Raw genomic sequence first — 27,855 nt, forward strand, 5'->3', positions numbered from 1 at the left:
TTGGTGACTCTGGGGCTTTTTGAGTCTGGGTGCCTTTGAGTCTTGTGGTTTTGCTTTGGCTCCATCCACCCGAGCTTGTCCCCTAATTTACCCTTGGCCTTCTTTTTGTCCTTTTTGTCCTGGCTCCAGGCTGCCTTTTGTCTCTTCTGCCCTCGCAGGCTCTTGCTCGCCTTCATGTCTGTCCCACCTCCCTGTGTCTCTGCCTCCAGACTCCTGCTTTGTCCCCGTGTTCCTGCCTGAGCCACCTGCATCCCACCCTGCCCGCCCCCGACCCAGCCCACGCTGCCTCCCGATCCTCCAAGTGCCCCTGTCCAGGCTCCCACACCTCCTGCCCGAGCACCGCTCACCCACCGCGTGTCCGGCCGTCCCCAGGCGGGCAGCGAGCACATCCCGCGTGCTGTGGACATCGATGGCACTTCCCGAGCTGCTGCTGGCAACTCCCGCTTTTTGTCTCTGTCTTCCTCTCTCTCTCTCTACACTCCTTTTCCATTTTCCATTTCCTTCTCTGTCTTTCCTTTTTCGTAGGGTAACTTAATTTATTGCTTATTTTTTCATTATCAATAAACGGTTTTGAGATACACGGTTATTTCAGTTGACTTAATTTCCTTCCAGACCATCTATTTTTAAAAGAATCCCTTGCTGTTCCCCACAGTGGAAAACAACAGGCTTCCTGCAGGACCCACGCCAGAGTCCAGTGTCCTGGAGATGGGGGAGCCCTAGCCCTGCCCCAGCAGAGACAGCAACACCAAGATTTAATGAGAATGAAAGTGAAACTCAAAATTGAGCCATTTCTTGTAAATGACCGGTCCTGACATTTCCTCTTGGGATCTTTCCTGCAGCACTTTGACTCTCAGAGCACAATAAGCATAGGACAGGTTGATGGTGTGGGGTGCTGGGTCCAATGGTGGGTGTTTGGGGACAGCACCCTTTCTCTGAGAGGGGGACAATAACGGGGTGCTGCTCACCTTGCTTAGAGAGAAAGATAAGCTGGAATTGAGTTACAGGCTGTGGGATGCACCTGCAGAATGCCATGGCAGCAAAGAGAAGATTATCTCCTCCGACCTTGGGAAGAAATGCCATTGGGGATGCCCTAGGGAGAGAAGTACACTCGAATCTGCCAGACCCCTGCACTGCATCTGATCACCCTAGAGAAGGTCATCAATAAAGTGTTGTTGATGTGGCAATGTCTGATAGGTCACTTAGTGAAAAAAAAAATATAAGGAAATAGTAGATCTTGCAGACGGGTATAAAACCACCTCCTTTCTCTCAATGAATGTCCCAGTATCCCTGTGGGTCTGAGTCTCTGCCTCCTTCGTTCACACATCAGAGGAGGAGCCAGGTAACCCAGAGCCAGGCAGGAGCCTGGGTGGGGTCTGAGGAGTCTCTGCATTTATGGGGTCTCCTGGGTGGGAGAGGGGTTGCTGAGGGTGATCATGGAGGGCAGAAAAGCCCCACTGACCCCACCTGCCTGCCTTGTTCTTGCTTCCCAAGGGATCAGGACTAGAGCAGACTCATCACAGCTCTCGCTCCCACCCAGCTCACCACGGGTAAGTTGGGTGGCTCGGCGGGACAGATTGGGGGGGGCACGGGGACCCTGGGGTTCGCCCCTTCTCCCCTCTCCTGCTGGGAGTCTGCAGGGCTGAAGGAGGGTGGGGTTGGGAGAGCTGCTGCTGCCACGGGCCCCTGTCCTACCCAGCACAGGGCACTGGGCTCCTGCCAGGAGGAGCTTTAGTGTCCACACTCCTGCTCTTCTGCCATTTTCCTTCTTAGATTCCAAAGACATCGGCATTGCAGTTGCTGTTGGAATTGTCATAGGAGCTGTAGTCATAGGTGAGTGTCTGGCACGGGATGAGCTGTGCTTTTGGGGAGGCCGGTTCTGGTGTTGGTGGCAGGGGAAGATGTGGGTCACAGAGAGCACCCTGATGTTGTGCTGTCCTCCCTGCAGCAGCAGCAGGTGGTATGCCAGTGGCCCTCAGTGCCATGTCAGTTAGCAAGACCAAGGTTCTTGCCGTCACTTTCACAATCGGTGAGTGGGGAGGGCAGGGGAGCTGGGCTGTGCTGGCAGGTAACACAGGGTTCCTCCAAACACAGCGTTCCCCCAGGCTTCCTCTAAAGACCAACCAGTTCTTTATCTTCTCACTGGTTCAAATCTTCCCAAACTATGGGGTAGGGATCAATCCCCAATGTGGTGGGAAGAGCCAGAACCTGCTGGAGGAGGGGTCAAGGCTGAAGGCACCAGGGGTGTGCAGGCAGGTGCCTGCTCGTTGGCAAGAACTGCTGTGTCCACTGGCAGCACTGGCCAGAAGCATAAAGGGGGAGCAGAAAGGGGCTTGGATGTGCTCAGGGAGCAGAGCTTGCTGCAGGCCAAATCTCTGGCACAGTCCATGGAGACCCTTGACTCTCCCTGCCTAGGAGAAGCCATTGACTGCCTCTGCCTCATACTTGTCCCTCAGCAGGCAGCCTCAATGCTCCTGGAACATCACTCTTCTGACTTTGCAGGGGCAAAAAGTATCGCCCGATCTGCCTGTTGAGCAGCAGCCGACTGTACAACTACCTATGATCCATGCAATAGAATAAAAGCAAGATTCCTTCCTTCCACCCTGATTCTTCAAATGGCAGGTGCTGGAAAGCCCCATCCCACCCACAGCTTCAGCTTCAAATGGTTTGGAAAAATTTTAGTCATAAAATAATTTTAAACAATAAATGAACAGTGCTGGCATATCTGTGTGGGGGTGCTTGGTGTGTGTCGTGGTTCAGGTACCTGCCCTGCACCTGGAGATTTGCCATGCTCCAGGAAGGAATGACAGCAGACAGTGTTTCCAGCCTTGCTGCCTGTCCCTCTGCACAGCGAGGCCATATGGGCAGTGGCTTTACCTGGGCTGCACTGGGCAGAGGCCAAGGATGGGACTGGGCAGGAGGTGCTCCCATAGACCCTGCACAACTTCTGGCTTCACCATGGCCACCGGCTCCCATCCAGGCATTGGATGACTTCGTTATAAACTAGCTTGCACGGCTTTTGCTTTTACTATTAAACTGTTTCTTTCAACCCACGAGTTTTCTGGCTTTTACCCTTCCACTCTCTCCCTGATCCCGATGGGAGATGGAGGGGTAGGGGTGATGAACAAACGGCTGTGAGGTGCTTGGGGCCGGCTGGGGTTAAGCTACAACAGCCACCAGGGCTCCCAACAGGGCTCTGTTTTGGCTGCCGTGCCGTGACCCCCCAGTACAAACCGGGACCCTCGCAGTTGTCTGCCGTGACCCCACACTCTGGAACCCCCCGGTAGCCCGGCTGGGATCCCCACCTCTGTCCCGTGCTCCCCTTGCTGTATCTGACCCCCGAATAAAGACTCACGCTCAGCCCTCTGCCTCCTTCCTGGGCGTGGCTGCGACGGGGCGGTCCCGGGGCGAGCATCGGGACCGTTCCGGTCCAGCGGGCACTGCGGGCAGGTGAGCAGCGCTGCGGGCAGGTGAGCAACGCTGCGGGCAGGTGGGCATCATGGGCAGCACGGGCAGCGCTGCTCCCTTCCCTCTTCCACCTTCCCTGTCGTTCTCCTCTTCGTTTTCCTTTTCCTCTTCCCCTTCTCCCTCCTGCCCTCCTGCCTTTTTCCCTTAGCCCTGAGACACAGAGGCAAAGGAGCTGCCACGGGAGCAGTTCCCGAGCAGGTAAAGGTCTGGCACTCGGGTTCACTGCCAGACTGGAGGCTGTGAGTGCTGGGGCCAGAGAGACTCAGGATGCTGCTGTGAGGGAGGAGCAGCACTGGCCTGGAGCTGCAGGTTTCTCTCTTGGTGCCAAAATTGGGCTGACATCGATCCTACCATCGCTTGCTGTAGGAAAAAGTCTGGCAAGATGTCCAAGAAGAAGCCAGCTCCGGATGAGGAGCCTAAGAAGGAGACAATTTTAAATGAGGAACCTGGGGAGGAGACAACTCCTGATGATGAGCCCAAGGAGGAAATTTCAGATGAAGAATCCAAGGATGAGACAAATCCTGGTGACAAACCCAAGGATGAGCCTGGTGACAGTCCCAACGGTGGTCCTGCTAACAGTCCCAAGGATGGGAATAGTCCAGGTAAAGTGGAGGGGAAGTTTAGGTTAGATATCAGGAAAAAATTCTTCACTGAAAGACTGATTGGGCACTGGAATCGTCTGCCCAGGAAGGAGGTAGAGTCACTGTGTGTGGATGTGTTTAAAAAAGGACTGGATGTGGCACACAGTGCCATGGTTTAGTTGATGAGGAGGTGTTAGGTCATAGGCTGGACTTGATGATTTCAAAGATCTTTTCCAACCTAGCTCCTTCTATCATTCTTTGTGACTTCCCAAGAGAAGCCAAGCAGATGCCTGATCCCAAGATGTCTGCCAGGCAGCCTGGTAGGCACTGGGAAGCCCCAGCAGTTTGGCCACCCTCTGAAGAGCTGGGGATGTGCTGGAGTGATAGGTGTCCTGAAAGCAACGCTGCAGTGAGGTTATTGTGGTGGTGGGTGTGCAGTCAGGGCCCAGGTACCTGCCAAGTGCCTTGGGATGTGCTGTGCTGCAGGAAGGGATTGCAGTGGGCAGTGTTTCCAGCCCTGCTCCCTGTCCCCCTGCACAGGGAGGGACTACGAAGGCAGCGAGTGAGTTTGTTGTGAACTCTGATTCATCTTGTGCTGGTGGCAGGTGACAGACTGGGCTGCCATGTGCCCTGTGCCCTGTGTCCTGTGCTGTTCCGCTATGGAGGGTGTGGCGTGACAGGGCAGGGCAGGGCAGGGCAGGGCAGGGCAGGGCAGGGCAGGGTGGGTGGGCACTCCGGGGTGTGCCCCTTCTCCTTTTCCCTCCCACCCTGGGAGACAGTGGGACCCATCCCACCAGTGGCCTTTTCCCAGGGGTCTTCAGGGGCCGGATGAAGGCAGGGGGAGGCTGGAGCAGCTGCTGCTGGCTCTGGAATCCTGCTCTGTCTGGCAAAGAGTGCTCTGCATTGCTCAGGGGAGCTTTGCTGTCCATGCTCCTGTTCTACCTGCCCTTCTGCCATTTTCCTTTTCAGGGAAGACATTAATTGGAACTGCCATTGGAGCCACAGTGGGAGCAGGTGAGGATCTGGCACTGGAAGAGCAGTGCTCAGGTTCACTGCCTGGTCCCAGCTCCGTGTGCCTGGGCTGGGGGCTTCAAGTACCAGGGCTGGGGAGAGTTGGGGTGCAGGTGGGATGGAGGGAAGGAGCAGCACTGGCCACTGCCGGGAATTCTGTCTGCCCCCGCTGCTGCAGCCCTGCACACTGCTCCTCTCCTGCTGCCCATGGGTGTCCCCACACCTGCACCTCCAGCTCTCGCTCCCCACTCTGGTCCCTGGGTGCTTTTGGGAAGGCCGGTTCTGGTGCTGGTGGGAGGGGGAGATGTGGGTCACAGAGAGCACCGTAACACTGCTCTGTCCTCCCTGCAGGAGTGGCACTGGTTGGCATCCCATTGATTATCAGTGCAGCGGGCTTCACAGGAGCCGGCATCGCCGCTGGCTCCCTCGCTGCCAAGATGATGTCGGCATCTGCCATCGCCAACGGTGGAGGAGTGGCTGCTGGCAGCCTCGTGTCTGTGCTGCAGTCGGTCGGTGAGTGGGGAGGGCAGGGGAGCTGGGCTTCATCTCCATGGCAGAGAACACAGGATTGTACCCAGGGCTTGCTCTAGAGCCAAACCAGCCCTTTGACTGCTCACGGGTCTGAATTGCTCCAAACTCTCTGCGTTCTTGGCTGGCTGTGTCCAGCGCTCGGTCCCTCAGCAGGCAGCCTCGATGCTCCTGGGACTTCACTCCTCGTTCTGTCTTTGCAGGAGCTGCAGGTTTCTCTCTTGGTACCAACATTGGGCTGACAACTGCACTGAGCACGGTTGGTGGAGCAACCGGTGCCTGGCTGTCCAAGGAGCAGAAAAACTCCAATGACAAATCTGAAAAAAAGGATAAAAATCCAAGTGACAAACCTGGGAAAAAGTAACTCAGGTGACGAACATGAGGAGGAGAAAACTCCAGATGAGGAATCCAGGAGGAGCCAAGCAGGTGCCTGATCCAAAGGCTGGTGAAACTTGGCAGGTCCTGGTAAACCCCCAGAACCCCTCAGGGCTTTGCCTCCCCTTTTAAAAGCTGTGAATTCGCTTGAGCAGTTCAATAAATGTGTTTTTCCTACAACAGAAATGGTGTTTCTGTGTTGCTGCAGCTCTTGGGTGCTGGTGGCATCAGAGGGTGACAGAGCACAGGGGATGTTCAGGCCCCAGGACTGATGTGCTCACTGATGGTGCCCCCAGTTCCCCTGCACTCAGTTTGGGGCAGGTGTGTAATTACAGCCCATGCCAGAGGAACAAAACCGAGTGTGAGTGGGAACACCATGTGGGAACCACCAGGTGTTGCTGTGTAGGTGATCAGCTGCAATTTTAACCATCTCTTAAAAACTACTGAGCCCTCCCTACATGAAACCTGTGAGATTCTGCTTTTAAACTGTGTATTGGTTTTACAAACTACTTTTAGATTCCAACTTCATACAGGAAAGGATGATGCATGCGCTCTTTAATTAAGGTTAAAGGGTTTTAATCACTTTCCAGAATGCAGATATGATTGAAAAAAATATTATTTTGAGGGTCTCAATAATTCACTTATTAATACCATCCATTGAACTCTATGAACTCTTGTATAAGAAAATGTCTGTTTAATATAGGTTGTGATGCACTGGTGACCTAGTTACATCTTCTGAAGGAACACTTTACAGTTATATAGCACCTTTCATCACAGGCCTGAAAAGCATCCTGTAGAATTCTGCCTCATAGTGCCCAAACGAGGCAGAAAAGCCTGGCCAATTTACACGGGGTACAAGCCAGGTACAGATTGGAAGGGACGAGACATGAGGTGTCATCGATCCTCAGGACTGATGGCAAGTGTGGGCTGGGACTGGGGGATGAGTTGGTGCCTTGGCTGGGGAGAAAGTTCAGGTAACATCACCCTCACCCTTCTCTCCAAAGCTGCAGCCTGGCTCCCTGCAGCTCAAAAAGACCTTTGCAAATTGCCCTAGCTGTTAGTGTATAAATCTGCAGAAGAGAGGATAAAAAGCCCAGGACTGGCAGGCCCAAGCTCCTCTGCTGACATATCCAAAGGCTGACTAAGACAACCGAGCTGGGGTGTGTGGCTTGTGCTGCCCACATCCACTTGGATCTTCCAAGACTAAAACCGTGTGCTTGGGATTCATTTTGAGATTTGGGGTGTAAAGCTCTGTCCAGCTTCGCTGTTTCATTGTCAGAAATTCCCTTCTCCCACCTGGCAGGTGAAACTCAGGTACCGCAGGGCTTGTTTCTTTAATAAATGCTGAATGTCTGCTAAAAATCCATCAGCTTAGGGAATGTGATGTCCACGGGACATTCCAGAGGAATCCAAGCTGCCCAAGTTCCTTTGAGCCTTTTATGACTTTGAAAACCATTCTGCATCTGTGCAACACTCTCTGGAGCAGAGCCAGCAGCGGTGCCAGTGGCTGAGCATCAAGGACCTCCTGAGTGAGATGTTTTGAATATAAAACCACGAATCTGAGGGACTTCATATTTATATTAGTGTTTTGCCATATACCATCCATTACCTGCCTCCTCAAAGCACCTTCCCAGCACCCTGTAACAGCTCGTGTGTCACTTGCTCTTCCTGGCACTTCCTCCCGCGGCGCCCGCCTCTCCCTCCCAACCCTACATACTTCTTCATATGCCCATATGGAGCCGGCCGGCCTTATGGAATGTTAAGAAGTATGTATTTTTGGGCTGGGACCCCCACGCCGGGAGCCCCCACGGCCAGCACCGTCCAGACGGCTCCTCCGGAGAGACGATGCGTCCCTGGGGCTGGTAAAAAGGAACCAGATCAACTTGCAACTGGATTTGGTCCCCTTCAACCAGCTGCAGCGGCGCATGAGCTACGGCACCCGCTGCCCCTCGCCGCTGCCGCCGGGCTGCCCTGGACGGGCTCGGGCTGAGCACTGGGTGTGGGGAGAAACGGGGATGCACAGTGGGGCTTTGGCTTGTTTTTGAGGCTGCCCGTTGCAGGGGAAATTCTTGTGCGTGCTTGATAAGAGCCAGAGAGTTTAATCGGTCAAAAACTTGTGGGAGACGCCCCGTGGAAGCCACAGGAGCCCTGGCACAGCCTCAGGAACCCCCAGCCCGGCGCGTCCTTCCCCGTCAGCTCCCGCACCTCCCGTGCCGGGCGGTCGGGGCGAAAGGGCTCCCTGGGGGACACCCCCAGGGTCTGATCCCCGAGGACAGAAGAGCCCCAGCCCTGGTCTGGCAGAGACGGCAACATCAAGACTGAATGAGAAAGTGAAACTCAGCGAGCGGTTGCAGCACATCTCGAATTTCAGAAGACCGTGCCATTCCTGGCGGGACCTTGCCGGCCACTCTTGGCTCCTCAGAGAACAAGAGACCCACAAATGGTCCCGCGGTGGCTGTTTGGGAACAGCACCCTTTATCTGTGGGGGGACAATAACGGGGAACTGCTTACCTCGCTGCACCGGAGGAGGAGCAGCAACCGAGCCCTGGACAGGGCAGGAGGCTGAGCTGGGACTGAGGGGTCTCTTTTTGTGAAGAGAGGGGACTGGGGTCTCCTGGGTCGGAGAGGGGTGGTTGGGGAACCACGCAGGGCAGCAAAGCCCCACTGACCCCCTTGCCTGCCTTGTTCTTGCTTCCCAAGGGACAAGGACTAGAGCAGATTGATTGCAGCTCTCGCTCCCTCCCAGCCCACCATGGGTAAGTTGGTACCTCAGGGGGTTGGGGCACAGGATCTCCAGTGGGATAGATCGGGGGGGAACGGGGACCCTGGGGTTCGCCCCTTCTCCCCTCTCCTTCTGGGAGTCTGCAGGGCTGAAGGAGGGTGGGGTTGGGAGAGCTGCTGCTGCCACTGAGCCCCTGCCCAGCACAGGGCACTGGGCTCCTGCCAGGAGGAGCTTTAGTACCCACACTCCTGCTCTTCTGCCATTTTCCTTCTTAGATTCCAAAGGCATCGGCATTGCATTCGCCGTTGGAATTGTCATAGGAGCTGTAGTCATAGGTGAGCGTCTGGCACGAGATCAGCTGTGCTGGGCTCCACTGGTGATGCTGCTGAGAGGGAAGGGGCAGCACTGGCCACTGCCGGGAATTCTGCCTGTCCCCACTGCTACAGCCCTGCACACTGCTCCTCTCCTGCTGCCCATGGGTGTCCCCACACCTGCACCCTCTGTCCTCGCTCCCCCGCTCTGGTCCCTGGGTTCTTTCGGGAAGGCCGGTTCTGGTGCTGGTGGCAGGGGGAGATGTGGGTCACAGAGAGCACCGTAATACTGCTCTGTCCTCCCTGCAGCAGCAGGAGGTGGTGTGCCGATGGCTCTCTGTGCAGTGGCAGCCACTAAGACCACGGCTCTTGCCTTCTCTTTGGTGGTCGGTGAGTGAGGAGGGCGGGGGAGCTGGGCTGTGCTGGGGGGAACACAGGGTTGTACCCTGCGCTTACTCTGAAGCCAAAGCAGCCCTGTAACTCCTCACTGGTCTGAATGTGCCCAAAAGGTGGGAAAGGGAGAAATCACCAACATGGTCGGAGGAGCTGGGGTAGGGGTCAAAGCTGATGGCATCCTGGGCTGTGCAGGCGGGTGTCTGCTGTGTGGCAACAACTCCTGTGTCCACTGGAAGCACTGGCCAGAGACAGAAAAGGAGAGCAGAAGGGGCTTGGATGTGCTCAGGGAGCAGAGCTTGCTGCAGGCCAATTCTCTGGCCAGACTGAGGAGACCCTTAGTGGAGAGGAATTGCTGGCAGTCCCTGCCTCGGCTTGTCCATGAGCAGGCAGCTTCGATGCTTCTGGGACATGACACTCCTGTCTTTATAGGAGGAAAACAAAAGGCCTGATTGTGCCCTGCAAGCAGCAGCAGACACCATGCTGTCCTTTGAAAGAGCTCCTGGTGACCACTGCCAATGAACAGAAACACATTTCCTTCCTTCCAAGCAGCCTGATTTGTGTCTTGCCACTGCGGGAACTTGTAAACCCCCACTGTCCCACAGCTGCCCCTTTCAAAAATTTTGGACTACCTTGGGCAATAAATGGTTTGAAAGGTTTAATAAAAGTGCATTACTGGTGTTGTGTATGTGGTGGTGCTTGGGGTGTGTCGTGGCTCATTTACCTGCCCCACACCTGGGGATTTGCTGTGCTCCAGGAAGGGATTGCAGCAGGCAGTGTTTCCAGCCTTGTTCCCTGTCCCCCTGCACAGCGAGGGGCTGGCTCCCACTGAACCCTGACAGTCCTGGCAGTCCCTGGGACCCCGGCACTGCTACAGCAAATCCTCACGGCAGCATCAAACTGCACTGCAGGGCCGGCAGAGCCCGAAGAGTGAAGTGAGTGCATCTCTGCAGCCTCGGGCTCAGGACAGCCACTCAGTTTGATTTGGGGTGGGACTGGGATGCAGGTCCAGCCAGACGTGCTCTGCCTCACTGCTCCTGCTGGGCTGGGGCCTTGTCCTGAGTCCTGGGAGCCGTGTCTGGGATTTTGATGGCCAGATCCCCTCGGAGCAGCCATGCAGGAGCTCCCGGGGTGCTGAGAGCATCCTGAGGGGAGCCCGGTTTGAACCACAAGTCCTGGGGGCTTTTGAGTTTGGGGCTGTTTGACTGGGGGGCTTCTTCATGCTTTTGATTTTGTTGCTTGGTGACTCTGGGGCTTTTTGAGTCTGGGTGCCTTTGAGTCTTGTGGTTTTGCTTTGGCTCCATCCACCCGAGCTTGTCCCCTAATTTACCCTTGGCCTTCTTTTTGTCCTTTTTGTCCTGGCTCCAGGCTGCCTTTTGTCTCTTCTGCCCTCGCAGGCTCTTGCTCGCCTTCATGTCTGTCCCACCTCCCTGTGTCTCTGCCTCCAGACTCCTGCTTTGTCCCCCACCGTGTTCCTGCCTGAGCCACCTGCATCCCACCCTGCCCGCCCCCGACCCAGCCCACGCTGCCTCCCGATCCTCCAAGTGCCCCTGTCCAGGCTCCCACACCTCCTGCCCGAGCACCGCTCACCCACCGCGTGTCCGGCCGTCCCCAGGCGGGCAGCGAGCACATCCCGCGTGCTGTGGACATCGATGGCACTTCCCGAGCTGCTGCTGGCAACTCCCGCTTTTTGTCTCTGTCTTCCTCTCTCTCTCTCTCCACTCCTTTTCCATTTTCCATTTCCTTCTCTGTCTTTCCTTTTTCGTAGGGTAACTTAATTTATTGCTTATTTTTTCATTATCAATAAACGGTTTTGAGATACACGGTTATTTCAGTTGACTTAATTTCCTTCCAGACCATCTATTTTTAAAAGAATCCCTTGCTGTTCCCCACAGTGGAAAACAACAGGCTTCCTGCAGGACCCACGCCAGAGTCCAATGTCCTGGAGATGGGGGAGCCCTAGCCCTGCCCCAGCAGAGACAGCAACACCAAGATTTAATGAGAATGAAAGTGAAACTCAAAATTGAGCCATTTCTTGTAAATGACCGGTCTTGACATTTCCTCTTGGGATCTTTCCTGCAGCACTTTGACTCTCAGAGCACAATAAGCATAGGACAGGTTGATGGTGTGGGGTGCTGGGTCCAATGGTGGGTGTTTGGGGACAGCACCCTTTCTCTGAGAGGGGGACAATAACGGGGTGCTGCTCACCTTGCTTAGAGAGAAAGATAAGCTGGAATTGAGTTACAGGCTGTGGGATGCACCTGCAGAATGCCATGGCAGCAAAGAGAAGATTATCTCCTCCGACCTTGGGAAGAAATGCCATTGGGGATGCCCTAGGGAGAGAAGTACACTCGAATCTGCCAGACCCCTGCACTGCATCTGATCACCCTAGAGAAGGTCATCAATAAAGTGTTGTTGATGTGGCAATGTCTGATAGGTCACTTAGTGAAAAAAAAAATATAAGGAAATAGTAGATCTTGCAGAAGGGTATAAAACCACCTCCTTTCTCTCAATGAATGTCCCAGTATCCCTGTGGGTCTGAGTCTCTGCCTCCTTCGTTCACACATCAGAGGAGGAGCCAGGTAACCCAGAGCCAGGCAGGAGCCTGGGTGGGGTCTGAGGAGTCTCTGCATTTATGGGGTCTCCTGGGTGGGAGAGGGGTTGTTGAGGGTGATCATGGAGGGCAGAAAAGCCCCACTGACCCCACCTGCCTGCCTTGTTCTTGCTTCCCAAGGGATCAGGTCTAGAGCAGACTCATCACAGCTCTCGCTCCCACCCAGCTCACCACGGGTAAGTTGGGTGGCTCGGCGGGACAGATTGGGGGGGGCACGGGGACCCTGGGGTTCGCCCCTTCTCCCCTCTCCTGCTGGGAGTCTGCAGGGCTGAAGGAGGGTGGGGTTGGGAGAGCTGCTGCTGCCACGGGCCCCTGTCCTGCCCAGCACAGGGCACTGGGCTCCTGCCAGGAGGAGCTTTAGTGTCCACACTCCTGCTCTTCTGCCATTTTCCTTCTTAGATTCCAAAGACATCGGCATTGCAGTTGCTGTTGGAATTGTCATAGGAGCTGTAGTCATAGGTGAGCGTCTGGCACGGGATGAGCTGTGCTTTTGGGGAGGCCGGTTCTGGTGTTGGTGGCAGGGGAAGATGTGGGTCACAGAGAGCACCCTGATGTTGTGCTGTCCTCCCTGCAGCAGCAGCAGGTGGTATGCCAGTGGCCCTCAGTGCCATGTCAGTTAGCAAGACCAAGGTTCTTGCCGTCACTTTCACAATCGGTGAGTGGGGAGGGCAGGGGAGCTGGGCTGTGCTGGCAGGTAACACAGGGTTCCTCCAAACACAGCGTTCCCCCAGGCTTCCTCTAAAGACCAACCAGTTCTTTATTTTCTCACTGGTTCAAATCTTCCCAAACTATGGGGTAGGGATCAATCCCCAATGTGGTGGGAAGAGCCAGAACCTGCTGGAGGAGGGGTCAAGGCTGAAGGCACCAGGGGTGTGCAGGCAGGTGCCTGCTCGTTGGCAAGAACTGCTGTGTCCACTGGCAGCACTGGCCAGAAGCATAAAGGGGGAGCAGAAAGGGGCTTGGATGTGCTCAGGGAGCAGAGCTTGCTGCAGGCCAAATCTCTGGCACAGTCCATGGAGACCCTTGACTCTCCCTGCCTAGGAGAAGCCATTGACTGCCTCTGCCTCATACTTGTCCCTCAGCAGGCAGCCTCAATGCTCCTGGAACATCACTCTTCTGTCTTTGCAGGGGCAAAAAGTATCGCCCGATCTGCCTGTTGAGCAGCAGCCGACTGTACAGCTACCTATGATCCATGCAATAGAATAAAAGCAAGATTCCTTCCTTCCACCCTGATTCTTCAAATGGCAGGTGCTGGAAAGCCCCATCCCACCCACAGCTTCAGCTTCAAATGGTTTGGAAAAATTTTAGTCATAAAATAATTTTAAACAATAAATGAACAGTGCTGGCATATCTGTGTGGGGGTGCTTGGTGTGTGTCGTGGTTCAGGTACCTGCCCTGCACCTGGAGATTTGCCATGCTCCAGGAAGGAATGACAGCAGACAGTGTTTCCAGCCTTGCTGCCTGTCCCTCTGCACAGCGAGGCCATATGGGCAGTGGCTTTACCTGGGCTGCACTGGGCAGAGGCCAAGGATGGGACTGGGCAGGAGGTGCTCCCATAGACCCTGCACAACTTCTGGCTTCACCATGGCCACCGGCTCCCATCCAGGCATTGGATGACTTCGTTATAAACTAGCTTGCACGGCTTTTGCTTTTACTATTAAACTGTTTCTTTCAACCCACGAGTTTTCTGGCTTTTACCCTTCCACTCTCTCCCTGATCCCGATGGGAGATGGAGGGGTAGGGGTGATGAACAAACGGCTGTGAGGTGCTTGGGGCCGGCTGGGGTTAAGTTACAACAGCCACCAGGGCTCCCAACAGGGCTCTGTTTTGGCTGCCGTGCCGTGACCCCCCAGTACAAACCGGGACCCTCGCAGTTGTCTGCCGTGACCCCACACTCTGGAACCCCCCGGTAGCCCGGCTGGGATCCCCACCTCTGTCCCGTGCCCCCCTTGCTGTATCTGACCCCCGAATAAAGACTCACGCTCAGCCCTCTGCCTCCTTCCTGGGCGTGGCTGCGACGGGGCGGTCCCGGGGCGAGCATCGGGACCGTTCCGGTCCAGCGGGCACTGCGGGCAGGTGAGCAGCGCTGCGGGCAGGTGAGCAATGCTGCGGGCAGGTGGGCAACGCTGCGGGCAGGTGAGCAACGCTGCGGGCAGGTGAGCATCATGGGCAGCACGGGCAGCGCTGCTCCCTTCCCTCTTCCACCTTCCCTGTCGTTCTCCTCTTCGTTTTCCTTTTCCTCTTCCCCTTCTCCCTCCTGCCCTCCTGCCTTTTTCCCTCTTAGCCCTGAGACACAGAGGCAAAGGAGCTGCCACGGGAGCAGTTCCCGAGCAGGTAAAGGTCTGGCACTCGGGTTCACTGCCAGACTGGAGGCTGTGAGTGCTGGGGCCAGAGAGACTCAGGATGCTGCTGTGAGGGAGGAGCAGCACTGGCCTGGAGCTGCAGGTTTCTCTCTTGGTGCCAAAATTGGGCTGACATCGATCCTACCATCGCTTGCTGTAGGAAAAAGTCTGGCAAGATGTCCAAGAAGAAGCCAGCTCCGGATGAGGAGCCTAAGAAGGAGACAATTTTAAATGAGGAACCTGGGGAGGAGACAACTCCTGATGATGAGCCCAAGGAGGAAATTTCAGATGAAGAATCCAAGGATGAGACAAATCCTGGTGACAAACCCAAGGATGAGCCTGGTGACAGTCCCAACGGTGGTCCTGCTAACAGTCCCAAGGATGGGAATAGTCCAGGTAAAGTGGAGGGGAAGTTTAGGTTAGATATCAGGAAAAAATTCTTCACTGAAAGACTGATTGGGCACTGGAATCGTCTGCCCAGGAAGGAGGTAGAGTCACTGTGTGTGGATGTGTTTAAAAAAGGACTGGATGTGGCACACAGTGCCATGGTTTAGTTGATGAGGAGGTGTTAGGTCATAGGCTGGACTTGATGATTTCAAAGATCTTTTCCAACCTAGCTCCTTCTATCATTCTTTGTGACTTCCCAAGAGAAGCCAAGCAGATGCCTGATCCCAAGATGTCTGCCAGGCAGCCTGGTAGGCACTGGGAAGCCCCAGCAGTTTGGCCACCCTCTGAAGAGCTGGGGATGTGCTGGAGTGATAGGTGTCCTGAAAGCAACGCTGCAGTGAGGTTATTGTGGTGGTGGGTGTGCAGTCAGGGCCCAGGTACCTGCCAAGTGCCTTGGGATGTGCTGTGCTGCAGGAAGGGATTGCAGTGGGCAGTGTTTCCAGCCCTGCTCCCTGTCCCCCTGCACAGGGAGGGACTACGAAGGCAGCGAGTGAGTTTGTTGTGAACTCTGATTCATCTTGTGCTGGTGGCAGGTGACAGACTGGGCTGCCATGTGCCCTGTGCCCTGTGTCCTGTGCTGTTCCGCTATGGAGGGTGTGGCGTGACAGGGCAGGGCAGGGCAGGGCAGGGCAGGGCAGGGTGGGTGGGCACTCCGGGGTGTGCCCCTTCTCCTTTTCCCTCCCACCCTGGGAGACAGTGGGACCCATCCCACCAGTGGCCTTTTCCCAGGGGTCTTCAGGGGCCGGATGAAGGCAGGGGGAGGCTGGAGCAGCTGCTGCTGGCTCTGGAATCCTGCTCTGTCTGGCAAAGAGTGCTCTGCATTGCTCAGGGGAGCTTTGCTGTCCATGCTCCTGTTCTACCTGCCCTTCTGCCATTTTCCTTTTCAGGGAAGACATTAATTGGAACTGCCATTGGAGCCACAGTGGGAGCAGGTGAGGATCTGGCACTGGAAGAGCAGTGCTCAGGTTCACTGCCTGGTCCCAGCTCCGTGTGCCTGGGCTGGGGGCTTCAAGTACCAGGGCTGGGGAGAGTTGGGGTGCAGGTGGGATGGAGGGAAGGAGCAGCACTGGCCACTGCCGGGAATTCTGTCTGCCCCCGCTGCTGCAGCCCTGCACACTGCTCCTCTCCTGCTGCCCATGGGTGTCCCCACACCTGCACCTCCAGCCCTCACTCCTCCGCTCTGGTCCCTGGGTGCTTTTGGGGAGGCCGGTTCTGGTGCTGGTGGCAGGGGGAGATGTGAGTCACAGAGAGCACCGTAACACTGCTCTGTCCTCCCAGCAGGAATGACACTGCTTAGCCCCACATTGCTTATCAGTGCAGTGGGCTTCAAAAAAGCCGGCATCGCCGCTGGCTCCCTCGCTGCCAAGATGATGTCGGCAGCTGCCATCGCCAACGGTGGAGGAGTGGCTGCTGGCAGCCCCGTGTCTGTGCTGCAGTCGGTCGGTGAGTGGGGAGGGCAGGGGAGCTGGGCTTCATCTCCATGGCAGAGAACACAGGATTGTACCCAGGGCTTGCTCTAGAGCCAAACCAGCCCTTTGACTGCTCACGGGTCTGAATTGCTCCAAACTCTCTGCGTTCTTGGCTGGCTGTGTCCAGCGCTCGGTCCCTCAGCAGGCAGCCTCGATGCTCCTGGGACTTCACACCTCGTTCTGTCTTTGCAGGAGCTGCAGGTTTCTCTTCTCCTATCACGGCTCCGCTGACAATTGGGATAAGTATGGCTGGTGCAGTATTGGGTGCCTGGCTGTCCAAGGAGCAGAAAAACTCCAAATGAAAAAATCTGAAAAAAAGGATAAAAATCCAAGTGACAAACCTGGGAAAAAGTAACTCAGGTGACGAACATGAGGAGGAGAAAACTCCAGATGAGGAATCCAGGAGGAGCCAAGCAGGTGCCTGATCCAAAGGCTGGTGAAACTTGGCAGGTGCTGGTAAACCCCCACAACCCCGTGGGGCTTAGAAAAGCTTTGAATTCGCTTGGGCAGTTCAATAAATGTGTTTTTCCTACAACAGAAATGGTGTTTCTGTGTCGCTGCAGCTCTTGGGTGCTGGTGGCATCAGAGGGTGACAGAGCACAGGGGATGTTCAGGCCCCAGGACTGATGTGCTCACTGATGGTGCCCCCAGTTCCCCTGCACTCAGTTTGGGGCAGGTGTGTAATTACAGCCCATGCCAGAGGAACAAAACCGAGTGTGAGTGGGAACACCATGTGGGAACCACCAGGTGTTGCTGTGTAGGTGATCAGCTGCAATTTTAACCATCTCTTAAAAACTACTGAGCCCTCCCTACATGAAACCTGTGAGATTCTGCTTTTAAACTGTGTATTGGTTTTACAAACTACTTTTAGATTCCAACTTCATACAGGAAAGGATGATGCATGCGCTCTTTAATTAAGGTTAAAGGGTTTTAATCGCTTTCCAGAATGCAGATATGATTGAAAAAAATATTATTTTGAGGGTCTCAATAATTCACTTTTTAATACCATCCATTGAACTCTATGAACTCTTGTATAAGAAAATGTCTGTTTAATATAGGTTGTGATGCACTGGTGACCTAGTTACATCTTCTGAAGGAACACTTTACAGTTATATAGCACCTTTCATCACAGGCCTGAAAAGCATCCTGTAGAATTCTGCCTCATAGTGCCCAAACGAGGCAGAAAAGCCTGGCCAATTTACACGGGGTACAAGCCAGGTACAGATTGGAAGGGACGAGACATGAGGTGTCATCGATCCTCAGGACTGATGGCAAGTGTGGGCTGGGACTGGGGGATGAGTTGGTGCCTTGGCTGGGGAGAAAGTTCAGGTAACATCACCCTCACCCTTCTCTCCAAAGCTGCAGCCTGGCTCCCTGCAGCTCAAAAAGACCTTTGCAAATTGCCCTAGCTGTTAGTGTATAAATCTGCAGAAGAGAGGATAAAAAGCCCAGGACTGGCAGGCCCAAGCTCCTCTGCTGACATATCCAAAGGCTGACTAAGACAACCGAGCTGGGGTGTGTAGCTTGTGCTGCCCACATCCACTTGGATCTTCCAAGACTAAAACCGTGTGCTTGGGATTCATTTTGAGATTTGGGGTGTAAAGCTCTGTCCAGCTTCGCTGTTTCATTGTCAGAAATTCCCTTCTCCCACCTGGCAGGTGAAACTCAGGTACCGCAGGTCTTGTTTCTTTAATAAATGCTGAATGTCTGCTAAAAATCCATCAGCTTAGGGAATGTGATGTCCACGGGACATTCCAGAGGAATCCAAGCTGCCCAAGTTCCTTTGAGCCTTTTATGACTTCGAAAACCATTCTGCATCTGTGCAACACTCTCTGGAGCAGAGCCAGCAGCGGTGCCAGTGGCTGAGCATCAAGGACCTCCTGAGTGAGATGTTTTGAATATAAAACCACGAATCTGAGGGACTTCATATTTATATTAGTGTTTTGCCATATACCATCCATTACCTGGCTCCTCAAAGCACCATCCCAGCACCCTGTAACAGCTCGTGTGTCACTTGCTCTTCCTGGCACTTCCTCCCGCGGCGCCCGCCTCTCCCTCCCAACCCTACATACTTCTTCATATGCCCATATGGAGCCGGCCGGCCTTATGGAATGTTAAGAAGTATGTATTTTTGGGCTGGGACCCCCACGCCGGGAGCCCCCACGGCCAGCACCGTCCAGACGGCTCCTCCGGAGAGACGATGCGTCCCTGGGGCTGGTAAAAAGGAACCAGATCAACTTGCAACTGGATTTGGTCCCCTTCAACCAGCTGCAGCGGCGCATGAGCTACGGCACCCGCTGCCCCTCGCCGCTGCCGCCGGGCTGCCCTGGACGGGCTCGGGCTGAGCACTGGGTGTGGGGAGAAACGGGGATGCACAGTGGGGCTTTGGCTTGTTTTTGAGGCTGCCCGTTGCAGGGGAAATTCTTGTGCGTGCTTGATAAGAGCCAGAGAGTTTAATCGGTCAAAAACTTGTGGGAGACGCCCCGTGGAAGCCACAGGAGCCCTGGCACAGCCTCAGGAACCCCCAGCCCGGCGCGTCCTTCCCACTCAGCTCCCGCACCTCCCGTGCCGGGCGGTCGGGGCGAAAGGGCTCCCTGGGGGACACCCCCAGGGTCTGATCCCCGAGGACAGAAGAGCTCCAGCCCTGGTCTGGCAGAGACGGCAACATCAAGACTGAATGAGAAAGTGAAACTCAGCGAGCGGTTGCAGCACATCTCGAATTTCAGAAGACCGTGCCATTCCTGGCGGGACCTTGCCGGCCACTCTTGGCTCCTCAGAGAACAAGAGACCCACAAGTGGTCCCGCGGTGGCTGTTTGGGAACAGCACCCTTTATCTGTGGGGGGACAATAACGGGGAACTGCTTACCTCGCTGCACCGGAGGAGGAGCAGCAACCGAGCCCTGGACAGGGCAGGAGGCTGAGCTGGGACTGAGGGGTCTCTTCTTGTGAAGAGAAGGGACTGGGGTCTCCTGGGTCGGAGAGGGGTAGTTGGGGGAACCACGCAGGGCAGCAAAGCCCCACTGACCCCCTTGCCTGCCTTGTTCTTGCTTCCCAAGGGACAAGGACTAGAGCAGATTCATTGCAGCTCTCGCTCCCTCCCAGCCCACCATGGGTAAGTTGGTACCTCAGGGGGTTGGGCCACAGGACCTCCAGTGGGATAGATCGAGGGGGAACGGGGACCCTGGGGTTCGCCCCTTCTCCCCTCTCCTGCTGGGAGTCTGCAGGGCTGAAGGAGGGTGGGGTTGGGAGAGCTGCTGCTGCCACTGAGCCCCTGCCCAGCACAGGGCACTGGGTTCTTGCCAGGAGGAGCTTTAGTACCCACACTCCTGCTCTTCTGCCATTTTCCTTCTTAGATTCCAAAGGCATCGGCATTGCATTCGCCGTTGGAATTGTCATAGGAGCTGTAGTCATAGGTGAGCGTCTGGCACGAGATCAGCTGTGCTGGGCTCCACTGGTGATGCTGCTGAGAGGGAAGGGGCAGCACTGGCCACTGCCGGGAATTCTGCCTGTCCCCACTGCTGCAGCCCTGCACACTGCTCCTCTCCTGCTGCCCATGGGTGTCCCCACACCTGCACCCTCTGTCCTCGCTCCCCCGCTCTGGTCCCTGGGTTCTTTCGGGAAGGCCGGTTCTGGTGCTGGTGGCAGGGGGAGATGTGGGTCACAGAGAGCACCCTAACACGGCTCTGTCCTCCCTGCAGCAGCAGGAGGTGGTGTGCCGATGGCTCTCTGTGCAGTGGCAGCCACTAAGACCACGGCTCTTGCCTTCTCTTTGGTGGTCGGTGAGTGAGGAGGGCGGGGGAGCTGGGCTGTGCTGGGGGGAACACAGGGTTGTACCCTGCGCTTACTCTGAAGCCAAAGCAGCCCTGTAACTCCTCACTGGTCTGAATGTGCCCAAAAGGTGGGAAAGGGAGAAATCACCAACATGGTCGGAGGAGCTGGGGTAGGGGTCAAAGCTGATGGCATCCTGGGCTGTGCAGGCGGGTGTCTGCTGTGTGGCAACAACTCCTGTGTCCACTGGAAGCACTGGCCAGAGACAGAAAAGGAGAGCAGAAGGGGCTTGGATGTGCTCAGGGAGCAGAGCTTGCTGCAGGCCAATTCTCTGGCCAGACTGAGGAGACCCTTAGTGGAGAGGAATTGCTGGCAGTCCCTGCCTCGGCTTGTCCATGAGCAGGCAGCTTCGATGCTTCTGGGACATGACACTCCTGTCTTTATAGGAGGAAAACAAAAGGCCTGATTGTGCCCTGCAAGCAGCAGCAGACACCATGCTGTCCTTTGAAAGAGCTCCTGGTGACCACTGCCAATGAACAGAAACACATTTCCTTCCTTCCAAGCAGCCTGATTTGTGTCTTGCCACTGCGGGAACTTGTAAACCCCCACTGTCCCACAGCTGCCCCTTTCAAAAATTTTGGACTACCTTGGGCAATAAATGGTTTGAAAGGTTTAATAAAAGTGCATTACTGGTGTTGTGTATGTGGTGGTGCTTGGGGTGTGTCGTGGCTCATTTACCTGCCCCACACCTGGGGATTTGCTGTGCTCCAGGAAGGGATTGCAGCAGGCAGTGTTTCCAGCCTTGCTCCCTGTCCCCCTGCACAGCGAGGGGCTGGCTCCCACTGAACCCTGACAGTCCTGGCAGTCCCTGGGACCCCGGCACTGCTACAGCAAATCCTCACGGCAGCATCAAACTGCACTGCAGGGCCGGCAGAGCCCGAAGAGTGAAGTGAGTGCATCTCTGCAGCCTCGGGCTCAGGACAGCCACTCAGTTTGATTTGGGGTGGGACAGGGATGCAGGTCCTGCCAGACGTGCTCTGCCTCACTGCTCCTGCTGGGCTGGGGCCTTGTCCTGAGTCCTGGGAGCCGTGTCTGGGATTTTGATGGCCAGATCCCCTCGGAGCAGCCATGCAGGAGCTCCCGGGGTGCTGAGAGCATCCTGAGGGGAGCCCGGTTTGAACCACAAGTCCTGGGGGCTTTTGAGTTTGGGGCTGTTTGACTGGGGGGCTTCTTCATGCTTTTGATTTTGTTGCTTGGTGACTCTGGGGCTTTTTGAGTCTGGGTGCCTTTGAGTCTTGTGGTTTTGCTTTGGCTCCATCCACCCGAGCTTGTCCCCTAATTTACCCTTGGCCTTCTTTTTGTCCTTTTTGTCCTGGCTCCAGGCTGCCTTTTGTCTCTTCTGCCCTCGCAGGCTCTTGCTCGCCTTCACCTCTGTCCCACCTCCCTGTGTCTCTGCCTCCAGACTCCTGCTTTGTCCCCCACCGTGTTCCTGCCTGAGCCACCTGCATCCCACCCTGCCCGCCCCCGACCCAGCCCACGCTGCCTCCCGATCCTCCAAGTGCCCCTGTCCAGGCTCCCACACCTCCTGCCCGAGCACCGCTCACCCACCGCGTGTCCGGCCGTCCCCAGGCGGGCAGCGAGCACATCCCGCGTGCTGTGGACATCGATGGCACTTCCCGAGCTGCTGCTGGCAACTCCCGCTTTTTGTCTCTGTCTTCCTCTCTCTCTTTCTACACTCCTTTTCCATTTTCCATTTCCCATTTCCTTCTCTGTCTTTCCTTTTTCGTAGGGTAACTTAATTTATTGCTTATTTTTTCATTATCAATAAACGGTTTTGAGATACACGGTTATTTCAGTTGACTTAATTTCCTTCCAGACCATCTATTTTTAAAAGAATCCCTTGCTGTTCCCCACAGTGGAAAACAACAGGCTTCCTGCAGGACCCACGCCAGAGTCCAATGTCCTGGAGATGGGGGAGCCCTAGCCCTGCCCCAGCAGAGACAGCAACACCAAGATTTAATGAGAATGAAAGTGAAACTCAAAATTGAGCCATTTCTTGTAAATGACCGGTCTTGACATTTCCTCTTGGGATCTTTCCTGCAGCACTTTGACTCTCAGAGCACAATAAGCATAGGACAGGTTGATGGTGTGGGGTGCTGGGTCCAATGGTGGGTGTTTGGGGACAGCACCCTTTCTCTGAGAGGGGGACAATAACGGGGTGCTGCTCACCTTGCTTAGAGAGAAAGATAAGCTGGAATTGAGTTACAGGCTGTGGGATGCACCTGCAGAATGCCATGGCAGCAAAGAGAAGATTATCTCCTCCGACCTTGGGAAGAAATGCCATTGGGGATGCCCTAGGGAGAGAAGTACACTCGAATCTGCCAGACCCCTGCACTGCATCTGATCACCCTAGAGAAGGTCATCAATAAAGTGTTGTTGATGTGGCAATGTCTGATAGGTCACTTAGTGAAAAAAAAAATATAAGGAAATAGTAGATCTTGCAGACGGGTATAAAACCACCTCCTTTCTCTCAATGAATGTCCCAGTATCCCTGTGGGTCTGAGTCTCTGCCTCCTTCGTTCACACATCAGAGGAGGAGCCAGGTAACCCAGAGCCAGGCAGGAGCCTGGGTGGGGTCTGAGGAGTCTCTGTATTTATGGGGTCTCCTGGGTGGGAGAGGGGTTGCTGAGGGTGATCATGGAGGGCAGAAAAGCCCCACTGACCCCACCTGCCTGCCTTGTTCTTGCTTCCCAAGGGATCAGGACTAGAGCAGACTCATCACAGCTCTCGCTCCCACCCAGCTCACCACGGGTAAGTTGGGTGGCTCGGCGGGACAGATTGGGGGGGGCACGGGGACCCTGGGGTTCGCCCCTTCTCCCCTCTCCTGCTGGGAGTCTGCAGGGCTGAAGGAGGGTGGGGTTGGGAGAGCTGCTGCTGCCACGGGCCCCTGTCCTACCCAGCACAGGGCACTGGGCTCCTGCCAGGAGGAGCTTTAGTGTCCACACTCCTGCTCTTCTGCCATTTTCCTTCTTAGATTCCAAAGACATCGGCATTGCAGTTGCTGTTGGAATTGTCATAGGAGCTGTAGTCATAGGTGAGTGTCTGGCACGGGATGAGCTGTGCTTTTGGGGAGGCCGGTTCTGGTGTTGGTGGCAGGGGAAGATGTGGGTCACAGAGAGCACCCTGATGTTGTGCTGTCCTCCCTGCAGCAGCAGCAGGTGGTATGCCAGTGGCCCTCAGTGCCATGTCAGTTAGCAAGACCAAGGTTCTTGCCGTCACTTTCACAATCGGTGAGTGGGGAGGGCAGGGGAGCTGGGCTGTGCTGGCAGGTAACACAGGGTTCCTCCAAACACAGCGTTCCCCCAGGCTTCCTCTAAAGACCAACCAGTTCTTTATCTTCTCACTGGTTCAAATCTTCCCAAACTATGGGGTAGGGATCAATCCCCAATGTGGTGGGAAGAGCCAGAACCTGCTGGAGGAGGGGTCAAGGCTGAAGGCACCAGGGGTGTGCAGGCAGGTGCCTGCTCGTTGGCAAGAACTGCTGTGTCCACTGGCAGCACTGGCCAGAAGCATAAAGGGGGAGCAGAAAGGGGCTTGGATGTGCTCAGGGAGCAGAGCTTGCTGCAGGCCAAATCTCTGGCACAGTCCATGGAGACCCTTGACTCTCCCTGCCTAGGAGAAGCCATTGACTGCCTCTGCCTCATACTTGTCCCTCAGCAGGCAGCCTCAATGCTCCTGGAACATCACTCTTCTGTCTTTGCAGGGGCAAAAAGTATCGCCCGATCTGCCTGTTGAGCAGCAGCCGACTGTACAACTACCTATGATCCATGCAATAGAATAAAAGCAAGATTCCTTCCTTCCACCCTGATTCTTCAAATGGCAGGTGCTGGAAAGCCCCATCCCACCCACAGCTTCAGCTTCAAATGGCTTGGAAAAATTTTAGTCATAAAATAATTTTAAACAATAAATGAACAGTGCTGGCATATCTGTGTGGGGGTGCTTGGTGTGTGTCGTGGTTCAGGTACCTGCCCTGCACCTGGAGATTTGCCATGCTCCAGGAAGGAATGACAGCAGACAGTGTTTCCAGCCTTGCTGCCTGTCCCTCTGCACAGCGAGGCCATATGGGCAGTGGCTTTACCTGGGCTGCACTGGGCAGAGGCCAAGGATGGGACTGGGCAGGAGGTGCTCCCATAGACCCTGCACAACTTCTGGCTTCACCATGGCCACCGGCTCCCATCCAGGCATTGGATGACTTCGTTATAAACTAGCTTGCACGGCTTTTGCTTTTACTATTAAACTGTTTCTTTCAACCCACGAGTTTTCTGGCTTTTACCCTTCCACTCTCTCCCTGATCCCGATGGGAGATGGAGGGGTAGGGGTGATGAACAAACGGCTGTGAGGTGCTTGGGGCCGGCTGGGGTTAAGCTACAACAGCCACCAGGGCTCCCAACAGGGCTCTGTTTTGGCTGCCGTGCCGTGACCCCCCAGTACAAACCGGGACCCTCGCAGTTGTCTGCCGTGACCCCACACTCTGGAACCCCCCGGTAGCCCGGCTGGGATCCCCACCTCTGTCCCGTGCCCCCCTTGCTGTATCTGACCCCCGAATAAAGACTCACGCTCAGCCCTCTGCCTCCTTCCTGGGCGTGGCTGCGACGGGGCGGTCCCGGGGCGAGCATCGGGACCGTTCCGGTCCAGCGGGCACTGCGGGCAGGTGAGCAGCGCTGCGGGCAGGTGAGCAATGCTGCGGGCAGGTGGGCAACGCTGCGGGCAGGTGAGCAACGCTGCGGGCAGGTGGGCATCATGGGCAGCACGGGCAGCGCTGCTCCCTTCCCTCTTCCACCTTCCCTGTCGTTCTCCTCTTCGTTTTCCTTTTCCTCTTCCCCTTCTCCCTCCCGCCCTCCTGCCTTTTTCCCTTAGCCCTGAGACACAGAGGCAAAGGAGCTGCCACGGGAGCAGTTCCCGAGCAGGTAAAGGTCTGGCACTCGGGTTCACTGCCAGACTGGAGGCTGTGAGTGCTGGGGCCAGAGAGACTCAGGATGCTGCTGTGAGGGAGGAGCAGCACTGGCCTGGAGCTGCAGGTTTCTCTCTTGGTGCCAAAATTGGGCTGACATCGATCCTACCATCGCTTGCTGTAGGAAAAAGTCTGGCAAGATGTCCAAGAAGAAGCCAGCTCCGGATGAGGAGCCTAAGAAGGAGACAATTTTAAATGAGGAACCTGGGGAGGAGACAACTCCTGGTGATGAGCCCAAGGAGGAAATTTCAGATGAAGAATCCAAGGATGAGACAAATCCTGGTGACAAACCCAAGGATGAGCCTGGTGACAGTCCCAACGGTGGTCCTGCTAACAGTCCCAAGGATGGGAATAGTTTAGGTAAAGTGGAGGGGAAGTTTAGGTTAGATATCAGGAAAAAAATTCTTCACTGAAAGACTGATTGGGCACTGGAATCGTCTGCCCAGGAAGGAGGTAGAGTCACTGTGTGTGGATGTGTTTAAAAAAGGACTGGATGTGGCACACAGTGCCATGGTTTAGTTGATGAGGAGGTGTTAGGTCATAAGCTGGACTTGATGATTTCAAAGATCTTTTCCAACCTAGCTCCTTCTATCATTCTTTGTGACTTCCCAAGAGAAGCCAAGCAGATGCCTGATCCCAAGATGTCTGCCAGGCAGCCTGGTAGGCACTGGGAAGCCCCAGCAGTTTGGCCACCCTCTGAAGAGCTGGGGATGTGCTGGAGTGATAGGTGTCCTGAAAGCAACGCTGCAGTGAGGTTATTGTGGTGGTGGGTGTGCAGTCAGGGCCCAGGTACCTGCCAAGTGCCTTGGGATGTGCTGTGCTGCAGGAAGGGATTGCAGTGGGCAGTGTTTCCAGCCCTGCTCCCTGTCCCCCTGCACAGGGAGGGACTACGAAGGCAGCGAGTGAGTTTGTTGTGAACTCTGATTCATCTTGTGCTGGTGGCAGGTGACAGACTGGGCTGCCATGTGCCCTGTGCCCTGTGTCCTGTGCTGTTCCGCTATGGAGGGTGTGGCGTGACAGGGCAGGGCAGGGCAGGGCAGGGCAGGGCAGGGCAGGGTGGGTGGGCACTCCGGGGTGTGCCCCTTCTCCTTTTCCCTCCCACCCTGGGAGACAGTGGGACCCATCCCACCAGTGGCCTTTTCCCAGGGGTCTTCAGGGGCCGGATGAAGGCAGGGGGAGGCTGGAGCAGCTGCTGCTGGCTCTGGAATCCTGCTCTGTCTGGCAAAGAGTGCTCTGCATTGCTCAGGGGAGCTTTGCTGTCCATGCTCCTGTTCTACCTGCCCTTCTGCCATTTTCCTTTTCAGGGAAGACATTAATTGGAACTGCCATTGGAGCCACAGTGGGAGCAGGTGAGGATCTGGCACTGGAAGAGCAGTGCTCAGGTTCACTGCCTGGTCCCAGCTCCGTGTGCCTGGGCTGGGGGCTTCAAGTACCAGGGCTGGGGAGAGTTGGGGTGCAGGTGGGATGGAGGGAAGGAGCAGCACTGGCCACTGCCGGGAATTCTGTCTGCCCCCGCTGCTGCAGCCCTGCACACTGCTCCTCTCCTACTGCCCATGGGTGTCCCCACACCTGCACCTCCAGCCCTCGCTCCTCCGCTCTGGTCCCTGGGTGCTTTTGGGAAGGCCGGTTCTGGTGCTGGTGGGAGGGGGAGATGTGGGTCACAGAGAGCACCGTAACACTGCTCTGTCCTCCCTGCAGGAGTGGCACTGGTTGGCATCCCATTGATTATCAGTGCAGTGGGCTTCACAGGAGCCGGCATCGCCGCTGGCTCCCCCGCTGCCAAGATGATGTCGGCAACTGCCATCGCCAACGGTGGAGGAGTGGCTGCTGGCAGCCCCGTGTCTGTGCTGCAGTCGGTCGGTGAGTGGGGAGGGCAGGGGAGCTGGGCTTCATCTCCATGGCAGAGAACACAGGATTGTACCCAGGGCTTGCTCTAGAGCCAAACCAGCCCTTTGACTGCTCACGGGTCTGAATTGCTCCAAACTCTCTGCGTTCTTGGCTGGCTGTGTCCAGCGCTCGGTCCCTCAGCAGGCAGCCTCGATGCTCCTGGGACTTCACACCTCGTTCTGTCTTTGCAGGAGCTGCAGGTTTCTCTCCTCCTACCCAGGCTCGGCTGACAACTGGGATGAGCACGGTTGGTGCAGTATTGGGTGCCTGGCTGTCCAAGTAACCTACAAATGACAAATCTGAAAAAACCGATAAAAATCCAAGTGACAAACCTGGGAAAAAGTAACTCAGGTGACGAACATGAGGAGGAGAAAACTCCAGATGAGGAATCCAGGAGGAGCCAAGCAGGTGCCTGATCCCAAGGCTGGTGAAACTTGGCAGGTCCTGGTAAACCCCCAGAACCCCTCAGGGCTTTGCCTCCCCTTTTAAAAGCTGTGAATTCGCTTGAGCAGTTCAATAAATGTGTTTTTCCTACAACAGAAATGGTGTTTCTGTGTTGCTGCAGCTCTTGGGTGCTGGTGGCATCAGAGGGTGACAGAGCACAGGGGATGTTCAGGCCCCAGGACTGATGTGCTCACTGATGGTGCCCCCAGTTCCCCTGCACTCAGTTTGGGGCAGGTGTGTAATTACAGCCCATGCCAGAGGAACAAAACCGAGTGTGAATGGGAACACCATGTGGGAACCACCAGGTGTTGCTGTGTAGGTGATCAGCTGCAATTTTAACCATCTCTTAAAAACTACTGAGCCCTCCCTACATGAAACCTGTGAGATTCTGCTTTTAAACTGTGTATTGGTTTTACAAACTACTTTTAGATTCCAACTTCATACAGGAAAGGATGATGCATGCGCTCTTTAATTAAGGTTAAAGGGT

The 27,855-nt window shown here is 55.5% G+C and overlaps 2 protein-coding genes across 24 annotated transcripts; both read left to right on the forward strand.

Moving 5' to 3' along the window:
• The first annotated feature begins 879 nt into the window (after positions 1-879).
• Positions 880-6,146, forward strand: LOC148221295 (uncharacterized). The gene is made up of 8 exons (XM_088178108.1): positions 880-904; positions 1,771-1,830; positions 1,946-2,026; positions 3,225-3,447; positions 3,832-4,067; positions 5,016-5,060; positions 5,409-5,570; positions 5,789-6,146. Exons 1-8 carry the CDS (start codon positions 880-882, stop codon positions 5,947-5,949), a joined length of 993 nt encoding a protein of 330 aa, XP_088034234.1. The 3' UTR covers positions 5,950-6,146.
• Positions 3,391-27,467, forward strand: LOC106864680 (uncharacterized). 23 transcript variants are annotated; one of them, XR_015808288.1, is made up of 10 exons: positions 7,743-8,716; positions 8,958-9,017; positions 9,303-9,383; positions 9,819-11,968; positions 12,121-12,176; positions 12,400-12,459; positions 12,575-12,655; positions 13,129-14,156; positions 24,738-24,797; positions 25,162-25,284. XR_015808288.1 is itself a non-coding variant. In XM_088178289.1 (9 exons), exons 5-9 carry the CDS (start codon positions 24,765-24,767, stop codon positions 27,205-27,207), a joined length of 588 nt encoding a protein of 195 aa, XP_088034415.1. In that variant the 5' UTR covers positions 11,157-11,968; positions 12,121-12,176; positions 12,400-12,459; positions 13,129-14,156; positions 24,758-24,764; the 3' UTR covers positions 27,208-27,467. The 23 variants fall into 23 exon arrangements, 9 of the variants coding, with proteins under 9 accessions (XP_088034412.1, XP_088034411.1, XP_088034417.1 ...); XR_015808284.1 differs by lacking the exon at positions 12,575-12,655 and having other exon boundaries at positions 7,747-8,716; positions 13,129-14,096; positions 14,137-14,156; positions 25,162-25,283; XR_015808280.1 differs by lacking the exon at positions 12,575-12,655 and having other exon boundaries at positions 7,749-8,716; positions 13,129-14,096; positions 14,137-14,156; positions 24,738-24,757; positions 25,162-25,299.
• The last annotated feature ends 388 nt before the right edge of the window (positions 27,468-27,855 follow it).

This window comes from Sturnus vulgaris, chromosome 24 (assembly GCF_052056855.1).
Source record: "Sturnus vulgaris isolate bStuVul1 chromosome 24, bStuVul1.hap1, whole genome shotgun sequence".
In the NCBI taxonomy this organism is placed as follows: Eukaryota; Metazoa; Chordata; class Aves; order Passeriformes; family Sturnidae; genus Sturnus; species Sturnus vulgaris.